Genomic DNA, 17,271 nt, shown 5'->3' with positions numbered 1-17,271 from the left:
GCAAGCAACCTAACACTCTCTCCACATATAGGCCTACATTTCATTGCTGTTAGGCAGAAAGCTCTTATCTCCATATTCAATTTTTTTGTGTTTTTTCGTAAATGAATGCCATACTACAGCGTCACACAAAAGCATCAAAAGTAGCAGATCCAGACCGGGCGACTGGTGTAGCGGTCTAGGGACCTAGGCTACAATATAACCTTAAAGCGCTCCGTAGGTTAGAGTCCAGAAAGATCCACAAGCTCGAAACATGGCTCAAAATGCGCCTGGAAATGGGGCTCGAAATGTGGCGCGAATCGACACGTTTTGAGCATGTAGATCTGCTACTTTTTAATTTGAATTCTGAAAAGTAACAGTTTTGGACATCGGTATCCACCTGACAGAGACGATTTGACAATGATTGATAATCAGATTCTAAAGCATTTCCAAACCTTTCCTGGATCAGGGCCGAAAGAAAGAAAGAAAGAAAGAAAGAAAGACAATTTATTTGGACAATGCACATGCAGGCAGAATTATATTCGAGATGCGTGCGTGCGTGCGTGCGTGCGTGCGTGCGTGTGTGCGTGTGAAATGGACCTCTGTTGTACAGATATCCTATCAGGCTGTTTGTACAGACGCTGACTGAGGGACATAGCAGGGAACACACACCTGTTTAAAGCTCTGCTGCTATACTTAGCTGCACGTCGGTGTTGCACACCCAAAATAGTAATACCAGCTCACAACAAGCCATGCATGCACGCACGCACACCTCTAAATGAATGAGTGTACAGTGCTGTAATGTACCTCACACACTACTTTTGTAAACTCAACCAAAGATAAAATTCTTAAAATGTTAATGTCGCTATACATTCAGCTGTGTTTTATTTACCCATGTTTTTGTTTAGTTGTTATTACTGTATCGTTTCTTGAGCAGCTCCAGTTACAGTATAATATGTACTCTAAGGCTTAAGCTATATAGCACACAAACACCCCAGGAAACATTAACAATTAACTTTATTACCTTCAGCTGCATTTACCCAGACTCTCTATTTTACCAGTGTTTGGCCCAGGGTTAAAGGTTAGGGTTTAGGTTAAGGTTAAGTTTAGGCATAGTTTTTGGTGAGGTTAAAGGTTAGCATCATGGACCTTATTTTTTTAAGGCAAGTACTCCAGGCTCCAGTACAAATTTGACTGAGCAACGCTCACTTGTAGGTGAGTTGACTCAAGTGAGTTGACTCAAGTACTGGGGTTGTCTGAGTACTTACTGCAGTCCACCACTGCTTGTGTGTCAGTGTTACCTCATTGCTATTTATATTTGCTAAACACACCAACCCCCCCCCCCCCCCCCCCCCCCCCCCCCCCCCCCCCCCCCCCCCCCCCCCATACACACAGCCACTGAGCTCTGTCCATTACTGTTGGCCATGCAGGATTGTGTGACATTGGGGCTCCAGCCCACCCTAGCCCAACGGTAGATCTGTGTGTGTGTGTGTGTGTGTGTGTGTGTGTGTGTGTGTGTGTGTGTGTGTGTGTGTGTGTGTGTGAATAGCGTGTGCCAACGTGTACGTCACCAAGAGGGGGGCGGCGTCTAAAAAGCTAGGGACGGCCCCCTGGTGGGCATTAAATTCTAGCCCGCATCACTCAGAATAGAATGACGGTGGTATGTTTTTATAAATATTGAGCTCGTTCTTGGCGATAACATAGTGAACAAACACCAGGCTGGATAGAAAGAACGTCGGGCCCAAATACATTACAAGGACAAGGAAAATGTTGTGAACAAACACGGCTGTGCTTAGATACTTTGTTGAACGTTATGTCTCTGCGCCCGTGCGCCGATCCAAGTCATTCTACGTCTTTTTGTAAACTCGTCAATCTGGGTTCCTTGATGCTGTCTCCATGCTGGAAAACTGAACATCTAATTCCGTTTTCTGGCTCATTTCCTCGACGCGACCTGCTGTGGCACTTATTTACTGAGCAAGTCTGCACCATTGTGAGGTCAGTTTAGAAAAATAACGTATACAAGCATACGGATGGTCGCTCAATGTAAACAAACCAGACAAGCCAGCAAGTATGGCGGAAGCTACCACGTGACACATATGTTGACGCCCCCTCCAGGAGATTTTGGTACACCCTATAGCCTATAGGATCAAATGTCTTCGCTCTTTTACCTCTGTCATCCCTCTCACCTTTCTAAACTGTCTATCTAGGCACAGGGAAGGATTCAAACTACGCTTATCAAGCTTGTCAATCGGCTATTTTCAGCGAAAGCTTTCCCCAGAAAACAGGAAATACACTAGTATAGATCCCTGAGGGACTCTGGTCAACCATATAGGGTTTAAGTAATAAAGAAAAGATTCCTGTCATACCAGGGGCCTCCGCAATAATTGCGGTTCACAACCCAACATGTAGCAAGGCTAGTGGCGTGCTGTGTGGAGCTAGTTCGCCTCAGTTCTCCTCGAGAAACGTTCAAATTATCACAATTTCTCTGTGCCGATTACATATATGCAGCTTTTGAAAGTGGAGTCTAAAGTCGTTGTTGTGTTGGACTTGGTTTTGTTCTAGTCTAGGGCGGGTGGGAGGCATATCTTTCATGACTTGACTAAAGTGAGCGAAGGCCCACACACATTGGACTGTTGAATTGAAACTTTGACATGACTATACTGATTTACAGTAAGCTATTCCCCAGGCCTGAAAAGACAAAGACACAAAGATACACAGAATATTTGTAGCTTTGTATCTTTGTAGCTTCAAGTTGAAACCAGCTCAACTTTTTTTGTAGCTTTGCAGCTGTTGTAGCTTTTGTAGCAGCCTAAATGACGGATGTATCTTTGTGCCCCTCGGGGCACAGGTCTACACCAGGATTGATATTTGAAGGACTAATATAAAAAAAAGTGTTGCACTTAACACTTTGATTGCTACAAGATCTCAACAGGCCTATTTGGATGTTGCTACCGTTTAACATTGCACAAAGGCCTTGTTCGGGGGCCCACAGCAAAATGTTCTCTTATAGCGAGAATCACACGCATACATCAAAAGAAAGCTGAACTTGTCCACTTCAATTTAAAAAATACATTTTGATTTTACCATGTTCCATTCTGGAGATATTGACCTTTTTGCAACACCTGCATTTGCCTGGAAGTGGTTATCTTGAACAGCGAGCAGAGTTATGGATGGTTTAAAGTCAGAGACATTGACAGGCAGATATAAAATTGAACCCAATAAATATCCTATACATCCTATACACCGAATGAAAGCCCTGAATGTGTACTTTTACGAGGAAAAGAGTAAACATTGATCCCATGTACAGTTAGACAGTAATTGGTTATTGAATGCAGCTTGTGCCCACCAGATAACTTCAGAGAAGACATGGACGTGAACTCCTCAATATTCACAAAATAAGGCCTATAGCGACATATAAATACTATATACCGTATGAAACAGAAGACTCTCTGCTTTCATAAGAAAAAAACTTCTACTGTAGTAATAATAAAAATCACACCCCTGTGAAGTGAGCGGTGCAACTGTTCTCTACAGTTGCGCGGTGCAACTGTAGAGAACAGTTGCACCGCTCACTTCACAGGGGTGTGATTTGTATTATTACAGTAGAAGTTTACAGACCAAACTGTAAATAAAGGTTTACATGAGTTTCTGTCTCAGTCCGTATATAGCGAGCTGTAGTGAATAAGTACAGAACAGTTGCAACGCTCACTTCACAGGGGTGTGATTTTTATTATTACAGTAGAAGTTTACAGACCAAACTGTAAATAAAAGGTTTACATGACTTTCTGCCTCAGTCCGTATATAGCGAGCTGTATTGAATAAGCAGAGAACAGAATATGGGACAGAGTTGCACCACTCACTTCACATGGGTGTGATTTTTATTATTACTACAGTAGAAGTTTTTTTCTTATGAAAGCAGAGAGTCTTCTGTTTCATACGGTATATAGTATTTATATGTCGCTATAGGCCTTATTTTGTGAATATTGAGTTCGGGTCCATGTCTTCTCTGCAGTAACAGTTATATCTGGTGGGCGCAATGTGCAATGTAACCAATTTATGACAAACTGTACATGGGATCAATGTTTACTCTTTTCCTCGTAAAAGTACACATTCAGGGCTTTCATTCGGTGTATAGGATGTATAGCATATTTATTGTGTTTATTGTTATATCTGCCTGTCAATGTCTGACTATAAACCTTCATAACTCTTTGCTTTCTTAGATGATGATGATGATTGCCTCATTGTCTTGATCGCAAAACATTGGGGGGGGGGGGGGTTCATGGGCACATTGGGCAGCAAAAGTCTTGATCCGTACGGCTATAAAAAGTCCCATTCCACCGTTCGGTTCAGAACTATAGTATAACGGTGAGACGCGTTGTCATCATCAGCTGATTTTGTTTTTCAAGCTAGTGAAGTATATTTACTAACAAGAGAACATGCCTGGGCATGCAGGTTGGAGGCGATGGAGGAAAAAAAAAGATTCCCCCGGCTGTGATGTCAACGACAACGGATCACAACACCACGGTTTAGGACGCGGAAAAGTTCGTTATACATTACACCCGGGTCGATTACGTCCCCGATGCGTTCATTGCGGTCTTATCACTACAATTATAATGAATAAAAAAGCGTTACAATCACACGTCCGAGCGATCTCCGATTATGACGGTTCTGCATGGCGATACGTGATCCACCAACGGCACACTGTCTTGTCGTGGCGGCCCCTCGATACTGTGGTTAGTTCGTAGTATTGTAGGCTCGGGGATCGTTTGGTCGCTACAGTATGAAGAAGGAAACATGCATCTGTCCATGTGTGTTGCAGACGCAATGCAATGCCGATCGGTTGTTTTTTTCCGAGAGACAGAGCCAGCCAGGACAGAGCCCCCATCTCGCAAGGCTCCTCCTGCAGGAGAAACAGGAGGGGAGGGGGGAATCGAGTAGTATAGTGTTGTGTGAAAGCCAATAGCTGGAGGAAAGCCTGGTGAGGCGAGGTTAGGTGAAATTTGATTCTTTTCATACACCGACTGGATCATTCCATGGGCGCGCATGGGCGCGTCCATTTTAGACTGGCTTAGTGGCTTCTACACGTAAAGCGGCCCGCCCTCCTGTTTTCAGGATGGGAGGGGGGTTTTTTTTTTTTGGTTTTTTTTCTGATCACGTGAGCGGGACTAAGCAACAATGATAGGGCGATGGTTCTTCATTGTCCGGGTGGGTAAAAAGATGAATGAAAGTATGCTATAAAAAAGTGATTGAAACGTATTGATACGTGATCCGCACCCGACGTTTGATTAATTGATAACGTATTGATACGCGATTCGCGTCGGCTGTGTTAAGTTGGCCTCCTGGTGGCGCTCGAAAAGGCAGAATTGAAAATTTTGGAAAATTTTGAAAACATTTTTTCTTGAGTGTGCATACAACGCTTTACGCATATCGGTGCAGTTATATTTAAATATGTGACTCGGCCTGTTATAGCTCCACCATGAGGCTTATTTGAAAAATGGCATTTATTCCTAGGCCTAGTGAGAATATGCGTGCACAGTTTCGTGCACAGTTTCACCGCAATCGGACGCTGCGTTGATGATGGCATTTTGTACAAAACGGCCTACTCCTGAAAACTTTGGAAGCCAATCTTAGCCAATCAGGCTGGAATATGAAAAATCAAACAGATCTGTCTTGATCACATGACTATAGAAATCATGTGTATGGATTTGCATGAAATTTGGATAAAATCTGAAGGAGTAATATCAAAAAATGTGTTTTACATAAGTCGGCCTGGCCTCCTGGTGGCGCTATAAAGAGCAGATGTGAGAAACACAGGGCAAAGGTTTTTCCTTGGCCTCTGGCATACAAGTGTGCATACAATGTTTTACACAGATCGGTGCAGTTATAGATGGCCACCAAGAGGCTGAGTTGAAAATGTTCAAGTGGCATTTCTTCCTTGGCCTAGTGGGAATGTGCGTGCAACATTTCATGGAAATCACACAATGTGTTCATGATTTGCGGCATTTTGTTTGAAACTGAGCACTCTGAAAGACACGTTTAATTTAATGGCTTTAGAGACTGTACCAATTTGCGTGAAGTTTGGACAAAATCTGTAGGTGTACTGTCAAAAAATTTGTTTTACAAAAAGCGGCCTCCTGGTGGCGCTATAACAGGCCTGTGTGAAAGGTTTGGGGCAGAGGTTCAGCTCTGGTATCCATGGAGTGTGTGTGTGCAGAGTGGCTGCGATCAAGCCAACGGTGCCAGAGATAGCTCTGTTCACAGACGGACACATGGACGGACGGACGGATGGACGGACGGACGGACGGACGGAGTGCAAAACATACTCTCCCCAAGCCTTCGGCCTGGTGGAGACAAAAAAAGAGGTATCTTTATAGCTACCAACGCAGCATTAAAGCCTGGGAATTCGCTTACTGTAAATCAGTATGTCAAATAAATAGGCTATGTACAATTATTGTGTTGTGAAGCAAGGATATGACAAATAAATGTAAATATGAAATACAGAAATAAATGTAAATATGTAAATATATGTCAAATAAATACGTAGTATAAATGTAAATCAAATACCGCCTGAAGGCCTGGGGCCTTGCTTCATGAACAACACAGAAATATTCTGTTACAACATGCCTGACCTTTTTTTTAAACAGCTGTTTTACAGCTGTACTTTGAGGTTTTGCATATTTGTTATGAATATGGACTTGAAGCTTGAAGTGACTTGAAGTGACAGCACGTCACTTCATGCCATGCTGCAAGCGTGTACATCTACTATTTCTGTCCCGAAAGTGTGCGAACTACTGATTTAGAAGGCATTTGTAGAATCGACCTCCAGTCTTATTGGCTTAAACTATAATTTTACATTTTCCTTGTCGTTTTGTTTTTCCTTTGAGGACGTGGTGGGATAGATTGAGGCCGGAGCCGGCCCTTGGGAAGTAGGTTACACAATGTGTGTTCTAGTCACTTACAAGTTACAACCAAGAAGAATGACAGCATTTTACATTTTACACAGTCCAACAAGTTCTTACGTGCAGGATTGTGTTTCTGTCAGATTCTGTTCAGGAGTCTTCTCTCTTCAGCTAGTGTCTAATTGGGGTTATTTATTTTGCCAGAATAACAGCCATTCTCGTTTTGAGCTTGTCGATCTGACAGCTACTTTTGATGCTTTTGAATTTTAATCCTGAATAGTAAAAGTTTTGGAACATATGAGGTTTCCCCCCCGACAGAGACGATATGTAGGTCTTTCTGTGTGCCAGCATGGACAGCTTCTAGTTAACATCCTGCTTCCACACAGAAACACCTACAATGAAAACAAACCCATAATTAACATTTTTTTGCCTTCAACTGAGTGTACCTCTCAAGTAAGAAAGTAAGTCAAAATGTCAAAATGTCTGATCTGAAAAGGGTTGGTCCACGGCCAAATACATTTTTGGAGTCCTTGGCTCAAAAAAGTTTGAGAACCACTGATTTAGAAGGTCTGACACATCATAAAGCATTGTTGACATCATGTGACAGAGAGGGTGTGTGCGTAAGGTTTCACCACCCACCCACACAATCACAACATCATTAGCTTTCATTATACAATCTATAGGCAGGATGCCAGGAACCTCCAATCTCCTGAGAATGCCAGACTTGTGGTTGGAATTAGTACAGAGGCCTGAAGTCAGGCCTGAAAACAGCTGTAGCTCCAACACAGGTGACGTTGTCTGCCTTGCCTTGCTCGACTACCACCAACTGAATCTGTCTGTTACTGGCAACCTTTTATACTCAGCTGGAGGCAATTAGTTTGGACTCCACCATGTCTTGTGTCTTGTCAAGGAGTAGAATAATGGATAATACAAATACATAAATAAACATGAAATAAATACAGACAGTTTAGACACACATCAATTATATTCAAACTGTTAATTAACTACAGGTATGCAAGACTTCCTTCAAAATGACTCTGTACACAACAATAATTATATTAGCAATTACCAATACATCACACCCCCCCTCTGCCATCCTAACTATGGTCCCGCCCAATTATGCTGGCATTCAACCAAACTTATCCATCACACTTAGATTAGATAGACACTTTACTTAGATTGTGCATTATATTCACCCATTCACACACATCATCATCATTTTTCGACCGCGGTCGAGATCATAGATTTCACAATGCCAGACTTTCCGGTCCTTCATTGCCATCACCAGTTCCTGCTTACTGATGCATGTGTCCCTAGCGATGACATCAGGGAACGACAGTTTTCTACCTCTGGTCTGCTTTGAGGCAGGATTCCATAGTAGAAGGGAAGATATAACCTCATGGTCAGCTCTGTAGCAGTGGCCGGCAAACTGTGTTATTCTGGATCGGACTAGTGAAGAAACATGGGGATGGTTGCCGACTGCCGTTTATTAGATTTGTTGATGGGTGGCTCTTCCAAGAGAGATTTTGCACTCTCATTAGAAGGCGGGTGTAAGTGCCATCCACCCGTTTCTCTAATTTATTTGAAAGTGTCCATGTCTCGGAGCCATAGAGTAGAATCGGCTCGACGGTCGTCCTTTGAACATCTTACTAAGCTTAACACACAGATGGTGGAGGAAGCAATGCAAGCCACCAACTTGCTCATCGGGAGTAAAAGGGGTTCAGCGTCTTGCTCAAGGACAACACGAACTCTGGGGAGCCCGGAATCGAACTGGGAAGTGGGAACCGGCCGCTCTACCCCTGAGCCACTGCCGCCCCAGTGTACACAGTATCAAAAGTGTCAGATCTACAAGCTTGCTCCGCGGTGTTACAAGTGACATCATCGATGGGGAATCCAAGCTAATGGAGACTGGAGGCTTTCTATTCCTGGAAAGTTAGCATGTTATAATGGATGCCATTGCTCTGGCGTTAATACAAATCTATTGTTTAAAAACAAAAACAATGATGTCACTGGTCACTCTTTTTTAATTTTCTGAAAAGTAACAGTTTTGGACATACAAGGTTTATCCAATAGACAGCAACGAAATATTGAATCGGGGCAGACTTGATGCATTTCTGTCTGTATTGCAGCCAGCTACCACTGATGATCATTGATCATACAGTATATAAATAAATTAAGCAGCCATTCATAGTTGCGACTTGCGACTATAAATAGTACACTGAACGGCACTGAAAAGTCAGAGAACCAGTTGTGTTGGTATGAGGTATGATGGGTATGTGGCCCTGTGGTTGAAGGTTGAGGCTGTGTGTTTTTTTCTGACCAGGACCACATAGTTTTGATCCCTTCGACAACGATCCAAGGACGAGCATCATTCTGTGAACCACCACATGATGTTTGTTTAAAACTTTACCAGGGTCACGGTGGCACAGTCGGTAGTGCTGTCGCCTCACAACTAGAAGGTCCTGGGTTCGATTCCCGCTGTGGGCACTGGGGGCGTCATCAGTGCCCATACCCTTTCTGTGTGGAGTTTGCATATTCTCCCCATGTCCCCTAGGGTAGGTACCCTCACAAAAACATGCAGTAATCCTGGTCTCTAAACTATCTCCCCCTGGCCAGCTGGGGTGCCTGATGGAGGGGAAAGGAACTGGTCGGAATAACGTGTTCCTTCCACGTGCTACGTCCGGCTGGGGAAACTCCCCTGTCAGGTGAAAAGAAGCAGCTTGGACTCCTCATGCATAGAAGGAAGCATGAGGTCAGTCCGCTGCCCCCCCACGTTGGCAGAGGAAGTGTAGTGCCCAGGATTACATTAGATAATTGACACTGGGTGAAAAAAATGGTTGCAAAATTCTGAGATAAAAACTTTGATAGAAAAAAAAAATCCACTTTACCAAATGCGCTAAACCACTACCTAATACCTATAGACGCCTTATCAGACGACGTCACACTGATAAGAAACGGCATGCGCGTGCATAAAGGCAGCCAACGGCGTCAACTATGGGAGTGCTTGAGGGCTTGGGCACCCCCTGAAAAATTAATAAGCCAAATAGCACCCACTGAGATATCCCCTCATTTTGTCACGTAATCAAGGGCTGAAGATCCCCTTCCCTGGTTTTTGGAGGTGGGTTGGCTTATTTCTCTCACACAATGTGGCAACACTGAAGTCAAAACAAAAACAAGACACGTAGGCACATTCCACACACCTTTAGGTGCTTGGGCCACTGTCTGGGCGAACAGGTATTCATTCATTCAAATGCTAATAAGGTGACAAGATCACGATGCCCGCCGCCGCGGCCACTCCGGCCCCGCCCGCCGACAAGATCACGATGCCCGCCGCCGACAACGTAGCTGCCGAGGCGGACAGCACTGTCAGCGCCAACACAACGGCTCTTTTAAGAGCTAATAATTCTAAAAAAGAAAGGTGTCGTCCGCAGCAGCCAGCAGTCCGGGGGCGCAAATATCAACCCATCTGGAAAGAGACATTTACCTGGATCACGTACAACTCTACGAAAGACTGTGTGTTTTGTAGCCTTTGCTCTAAAGCTGTGGAGCTGGGCGCTCTTTTTTGCACTCTATATTATTTTTTGTTTGCTGTGTTTTGCTGTTTTGATGTCGTATTATATTGTATTATATTGTCGTATTATATTATTGCTGCTGCATTGTCTGAAGGAAGCCAAACAAAAATAAGTTTTACTCTTATGTACGTGTACCTGTACACAAGATGTAACAATAAAGCACAACCTTGAACCTTGAAACAATTTAATGTGTTTGTTGTGAACTGAAAGCGCACTGTGTTCAATAGCAAACTGTAAATAAAGTACCAAACGAAAAAATAATAATAATAATCCCCGCGTCGGGGGGGGGGAGGGGGGAAGAGGCGGGGCTGGGAGGCGGGGCTGGGAGCACCCCCTGACGTTTTAAGAACCTTACGCCCCTGAAGGCAGCAGAAGAACACCACCTCTCATAAGATGCAATGGAAAAGTTCTAACTGCACTCACGTGTAAAAAATGCCCCATCAAACTTTCAGATGCTGTTTTTCTCCCAGTGTGGAGGAAGAATGATTAGGATTTTTATTGTGATCTCTCGCCCTTGAAATATATAATCCTTGGTTTCTGTTGTGTTTGAACAATAATAGCAATTCAAAACAGTTGTCCTCAAAACCACACCTCCAGTCGCTGTCATAAGAACGGGAGGTGCGCTCATGATCACGGCAGCAGAGCCTGTTTGTGCACGGCTGCACGCGCACCTGCAGTCCATCAAGTATAATTTATGCTTCGTCCCGCGATGGTGTCGCGCACGCAGACCTCTATGCTCACAACAGTCGCATCTGCGATGCGATGTGAGCTTGTATATCAGCTGTTCTCTGTGCGCAATACTGTTGGGCTTTTAAGTATAAATGTCTCCTAGGGTGCACCTCACTAGTCAACTCACAAGAGGAGGTTGAATGGACTGAAACCAGCGCTCCCCAAAACAACAGGTTTGGAGATCTGTTGGGAATTGATTACATGAAACACCCGTGCGCCCAGTCCCAATGTTTGTAAACAAATAATTGGTCTATACTTCTCCCTCATGGCGAAGTACAGGGACGAAATGTTCTTATAATCGTCGTGGGGGCACGCCATGCTAACCCCCCCCCCCCCCCCCAGGTCCCGTTTTCGCTGGGTCATTTATTTACAGTTTGGTAATAAACACAGCGTGATCTGAGGGAGGACCGGCAACCCCCCGCCCCCAGACCGGCTGACCGGGGGGAGGTAGAAAAACTAGAAATCCCCTAAAATCATCAAGGGGGCTCGAGCCCCGCAGCCCCCACGTAGTCGTCGTCACTGGCGAAGTAGCAGATGATTATTATTGTCTCTGTCTGTCGGGTGGAGACCTCATAATATGCCCCAAACTGTTACTTTTCAGGATTCAAATTCAAAAGTAGCAAAGGTAGCATACTGTACAAGTTCAAAACGGCTGCTTCGTGCCGCGTTTCAAGCTTGTGGATCCACTACTTTTGATACTTTTACGTTGCACTGTAGTATTAGGCTGGAACCAGACGAATGTACCAGACCGTCCAGACCAATGGCTCTCGGCAGCTATGCAGTGATATTTGTCGGCCACGCCAGGCTACTGTATGATGATCAAGTATGGTGTTAATGTGTGTGTGTGTGTGTGTGTGTGTGTGTGTGTGTGTGTGTGTGTGTGTGTGTGTGTGTGTGTGTGTGTGTGTGTGTGTGTGTGTGTGTGTGTGTGCGTGCGCGTTATGTGTGTAGATGGGCCAGATGAGGAGGAGATGGAGGTTGGGGGCGGGGCTTCTGACCAGACAGATGGAGGAGGAGGTGACAGCTATCTTTCACAGGTACACACACGCACGCACGCACGCACGCACGCACGCACGCACACGTGACAAACGTGTTTTGGCTCAAGGGCCTTCATCAGGGTCTGGGATTGGACCTTGGTGAAGACCCTTGATCCGTCTTATCTTCAAAGAGCACCTGTTTCCAGTTTCTGATAATTACGGACCCACACAGCTCTTCCTCGTCTCTTAATTCAAACAAGCAAACAAACAAACTGCTTGTTTGGGTGACTCACGGTAGAAGACAGGGTTAAGCAAATATCACTAGGATTGGAATTTAAGCTAGTCAAAGAGACAGTGCCCTCAGTGCCCTCAATAACCTCATACCTGCCAAACTACTTCTCCAGAGTGAGTGACACCCACCACAGCCACAACGCCAGAGGCAGCCACCATGATCTGAGATTTAGAACAAACACGGGAAAGTTCTCATTTTACTGCTCTGCCACAATGCCCTGACCATTAAAGGACGTGTAACAATGGTTTCTTAAAGAATTTGCCTGAAAAAACTCTATCAGGAGACCAAAATGGGAGGGGATCGATCAATCAATCAATCAATCAATCAATCAATCAATCAATCAATCAATCAATCAATCAATCAATCAATCAATCAAAGTGTGGGTGGGGCAGGGGAAAAGTTCCTGCCTACCATCATGCAGACATAGGGGATTGAATCCTCCACTGTGCCTCCGGGGTCTCCAACCAACACAATTGGCCGTGTTGGCAGGTGGGACGCTAGCCATGGGACCTAGGCGTTTTGTTGTGTGACTGAGTTCTTGTTGTTCTAGTCTAGTCTTCTTTGTCTTGTCTTATGTTTTTCTCTTGTCTCTGTCTTTTCTCTGTCTTCGGACTGTGCCCCGTGCCAGTGTAATAACTGCACACGTTACACCCTCCTGGTGAAACTCCCCACCGTCAGGTGAAAACGTTTATCGGAGGAGACATGGGTTGTCTACTTACTACATCAAAGTGAGGTCCGTCTGGGGACTCCCAAGGGTCCTTGAAGGGGTTCCCGGGGGGGCCCAGTAAAATGGCACGAAATCTTTTCAGATGGGGGTACATCTCAATTTGGCCATGAAAATGTTTCTGAAACATCCTCCCCACACCAACAGTTAGGGTCATCATCGGTGACAGGGACTATCCACATGGGAAGGCATAATAATGACTAAATTGGCAGAAAAATTACAAATGTGAAAAAGATAAAGACAAAGAAATGTGGGCCATCTTGTATCGTGTCTCTGCTTCTCTCTTTGTCTCTCACTCTGTCTTTCTCTTAAGTCTAAACCCACAAATAAATCCCCTGAAGAGAATGCTACCGTTGTGATGTGGATGCCACACAGTAAAAAATCCACAGAGTGTTAATTTGAAAAACTAGTGACCCATAAAGGGATAAGGATTCAGCTGCTGTGTGTGCACTGTGTGTGTGCTCTGTGTGTGTGTGCGTGTGTGCACGTGTGTGGTGTGCGCGTGCGTGTGTGCGTGCGTGCGTGCGTGCGTGTGTGTGTGCTCACTGTGCTGTGCAGGACACACTCAGTGGGGAGGAGTGTCTCAGCGAAGAGGAGAGAAACAGACGGAGAGCAGAGAAGAGGAGAGCCAAGAGGAAAGTGAGTAGAGAGATGGACCAGCGCCACCAACAGTCCACTTGCACACACTACATCAAACACATTGATCCCGTAAGTAAGGATCTTATGCGTTTTCAAAAGGAGATATCCAGAAATGTAACCATTTCTAGTCTTTGTAAATTTGACTTCAGTTGGCTCTGTACTGTGACTTTTCTTCTGCCTACACCAAATCTCCTCGACGAAAATAGCCAAGCTACAAGCTCACAATGAGCTCCTGTGAGCTTGTAGATTATATTTTTGGCTAATGTTTCTATCCATATCTATATGGATGCATGCTAGGGTTCAACTGGTTGAAAGATGCGGTCTAAATTCAGGATTCGTCTGCTCGTATTGTACTAGGCTACTCATGAAATCTTACGTGTGCCAAATGTTACAGAGTTATAAAGAGCCAGAGTTAAAGAGCCAGTTAGAACGGCTGATCTGGATTCTAGAATGCCGTTAGTACCAAACACAAGTCTTACTGTATATCGTCTCTGTCGGGTGGAATCCTCATATGTCCAAAACTGTTACTTTTCAGGATTCAAATTCAAAAGCAGCAAAAGTAGCAGATATACAAGGTCAAAACATGACGCTTCGAGCCATGTGTCAAGCCTGCGGATCTGCTACTTTTGATACTTATGTGACACTGTAGCGTGATCAAGTAGGGCATTTACGAAAAAAACTGGATTATGTGACCAAGCATTCTCCTAGGCCAATGTCAATGTGTCAATGTGACTCTAAACTCCCATCTTCTTCCTTTCAGAGACAGAAACAACGGAAGAAACTAGAGAAAGAGGAGAAGCTGGAGGATTCACCAGGCCAGGCGAGACTCATTTCCTTCCTTTTTCTGTACTTCTCTACTGTGTGTTTTTTTTTTTTTGCAATGTTGGGCGTTCTTGGAATGCAAAGCTTATTCAACCGTTATACTCACTATAATATAAGTCCATCTGGAGAAGACAGGAGCATCAGCTACATGCCTAAAACGGTAACGCCGTGCTGAAATTCGCGCCCATGAGGCCTTAGGATGGAATAGTTGAAATGCTTTCCTACAGTCATCACTGAAATGTTCCAATTTATGAGGGTCAGTTGCCAACCGAATTTAAAAACCACAGATGATTCCATCCACAAAAATGCTGTTGTTCTCTAAAAAAGCAAGGTCTGATGGGGGAGGGGAGATTGAGAACCACTGGAATAGTGGTTGTTTTCGAACAATGTTCTCATGGATTGAATTCTCAGCCACCAGCATGCCCGGAAGCATGTTGTGCAGCGAAAATAGCCGATCTAGATTGGCTATTTTTAGTTATTTTAAGATTAGAGCATTTGAAGTGGTAAAACTAGCAAATCATGTTCAGAGGCATCTTCCATAAAACCTTATGGGTCTGGCATAGGATATTTCATACTAAAGCAAAGCTTAAAATCTGTGATTCCTTCACGTAGTTGGTAGAACAACAGGAACAATATTACTAAAATATCATACATTTACATATTGTCTTAATTGTTTAAGAAACAAATTGGGCAGTATTATGCGTGTCTTAAGTACCAGGTCTTATTACTTAACTTAAGACCTGGAGGCGTGGTCAATGCCATTTGGCTATTCTGAGTGGCCAAATGGCATTGACCACGCCTCCAGGTCTTAAGTTAAGTAATAAGACCTGGTACTTAAGACACGCATAATACTGCCCTGTAGTGATAGTGTGTGTGCACATTTGTCATTTTCAGTTGTGAGATTTTATTTTGCTTTAATCCATGGGTCTGGGTAACGAAAAATAATTGTCATGCCAATGGTGGTGGTGGTGGTGGTGGTGGTGGTGGTGGGGGGAGACGTTTGAGAACCACTGGTAGTGTTGTTTTGGAACAACAACAAGGTTCCGTGGTGCAGACAGTAGTTGGCCCTCCTCCTCCTCCACACTGAAGAGGTTTGCTCTGTATGTGTCCCCGAACAGGGTCAACAGGGAGGAGAGCGTGGAGGAGGAGCAGTGTGGGAGAGTGACAGTGACGAGGAGGAGGAGAAGAAGAACACAGGAAGAGTAGCTCCTTTCAGGAGCAACAAAGAGCCATCACATTCACCACCTCCTGCTCTTGTTCCTCGCCCTGCAGCGCCTCCTGCCCTGGTGACAACCAGGAACACCGGCAACAACCGTCATACCCCCGCCTGCAGAGCTGTGGAGGAGGTGGGTGGATGGATGGCATGTTAGACAGGCCTCACAATCGCAAGCGGTTTTATTGTCACCTCACAGGTTTTTAAAGTTCTTGGGTGAAATTGGGTGCAAGCTAGCTATAGCTACATTGTTTTGTTGTTTTGCCGGGAAAGAAAGAAAGAAGAGAAAAAATGTAAAGGGGGAAAGGTAAAGAAGGGGAAGGAGAAAATATAAATCAAGGGGAAAGCACAGAGTTGCGTAGAATGGAATGTGGAAGTGGCAAGAAGGGAGAGACAGACAGAGTGAATGAGAAAAGGGGATCGGATTTATACGTAGTTGCACACTGGTGTTGGCTGCCAAATAGAAGATATAGATCTATACGAGCTTGTATATATCCTACTCCTATAAATCAGGACTCAGAAGGTGACAAAGAGGCAGTCCATGGCCTGGATGACGTGTACAGAGGGTCAGAGGAGCAGACCTTGAAGCTATTTGAGGTATTCAGGACAGTTACCGGCAGATGACAGATGTTATTACCCATGAAAACCCAAGGCCATGTAAAGAAGGAAAGGACATGTTCCACGTCATTGACAAACTGGAGCCGGACATTCGACATGTCTTCTTTTATTTTTCTGCACCGATTATTATTATTATTATTATTATTTATTTTTTACAAAGGTCTAAATCGTTCAAAAACAGTGCTTGTCCCACAGTGCTTGTCCCACCGGCTCTCATTGACTTCAGTGCAGTACATAAAACGCTCTAGTTTGCTTCCCCGCGCAACAAATCTGCAAGCTTGGAATTATTTATAATGAACAATTATGTAAAAATACAGACTTTGTCACACCATTATCAAAACGATAAAACGCAAAAAAAAGCCAGCGGCTTATTTTCATAAGTTATGTCGAAGTGTCCTTGAGCAAGACCCTGAAGCCCTAATTGCTACTGATGTGCAGGTTGGTGCCTTGCATGGTTTTCTCCGCCATTACAAGTCTAGACCCAGATTCTGCTTTGCCTTAATCAGCCCAGAAGATTGAAAATAATCATTACTGTTTGTGTGTGTTATTGAGGAGGTATTATTCTCTTTTTTGTATATTTTGTTGTTTTGGACCCCAGGAAGACTATAGTTGCTGTTCAGTCGGCAGCTAATGGGGATCCATTCTAAATAAACAAACATCCCCATTGACTCAGGGCCCCTGTGCACTTGCACACTTGGCACAAGCATAATTCATGCCTGGTGGGAGCAGGCAGGAAGAATGCATGCAGTCTAGGTGAGCTTAAATACCCCGCCCAATTGGTCAGCTGACTGCCACATCAGCGAATGACAT

At 44.4% G+C, this 17,271-nt stretch overlaps 1 protein-coding gene across 2 annotated transcripts in view; it reads left to right on the top strand.

Moving 5' to 3' along the window:
- The window catches only part of LOC306921908 (uncharacterized protein), a 44,309-nt gene that overhangs the window by 16,098 nt on the left and 10,940 nt on the right, over positions 1-17,271 (top strand). For both annotated transcript variants that reach the window (XM_079499218.1, XM_079499217.1), the window contains exons 2-5: positions 12,128-12,213; positions 13,728-13,808; positions 14,569-14,628; positions 15,749-15,976. In XM_079499218.1, coding sequence (XP_079355344.1) covers positions 12,128-12,213; positions 13,728-13,808; positions 14,569-14,628; positions 15,749-15,976 — 455 coding nt within the window. The remainder of the gene's footprint in view (positions 1-12,127; positions 12,214-13,727; positions 13,809-14,568; positions 14,629-15,748; positions 15,977-17,271) is intronic.

The sequence above is a fragment of the Electrona antarctica genome (assembly GCF_951216825.1).
Source record: "Electrona antarctica genome assembly, chromosome: 4".
Taxonomy (NCBI): domain Eukaryota; kingdom Metazoa; phylum Chordata; class Actinopteri; order Myctophiformes; family Myctophidae; genus Electrona; species Electrona antarctica.
The sequence above is the reverse complement of the archived record's forward strand: the minus strand, read 5'-3'. Positions and strand labels throughout refer to the sequence as shown.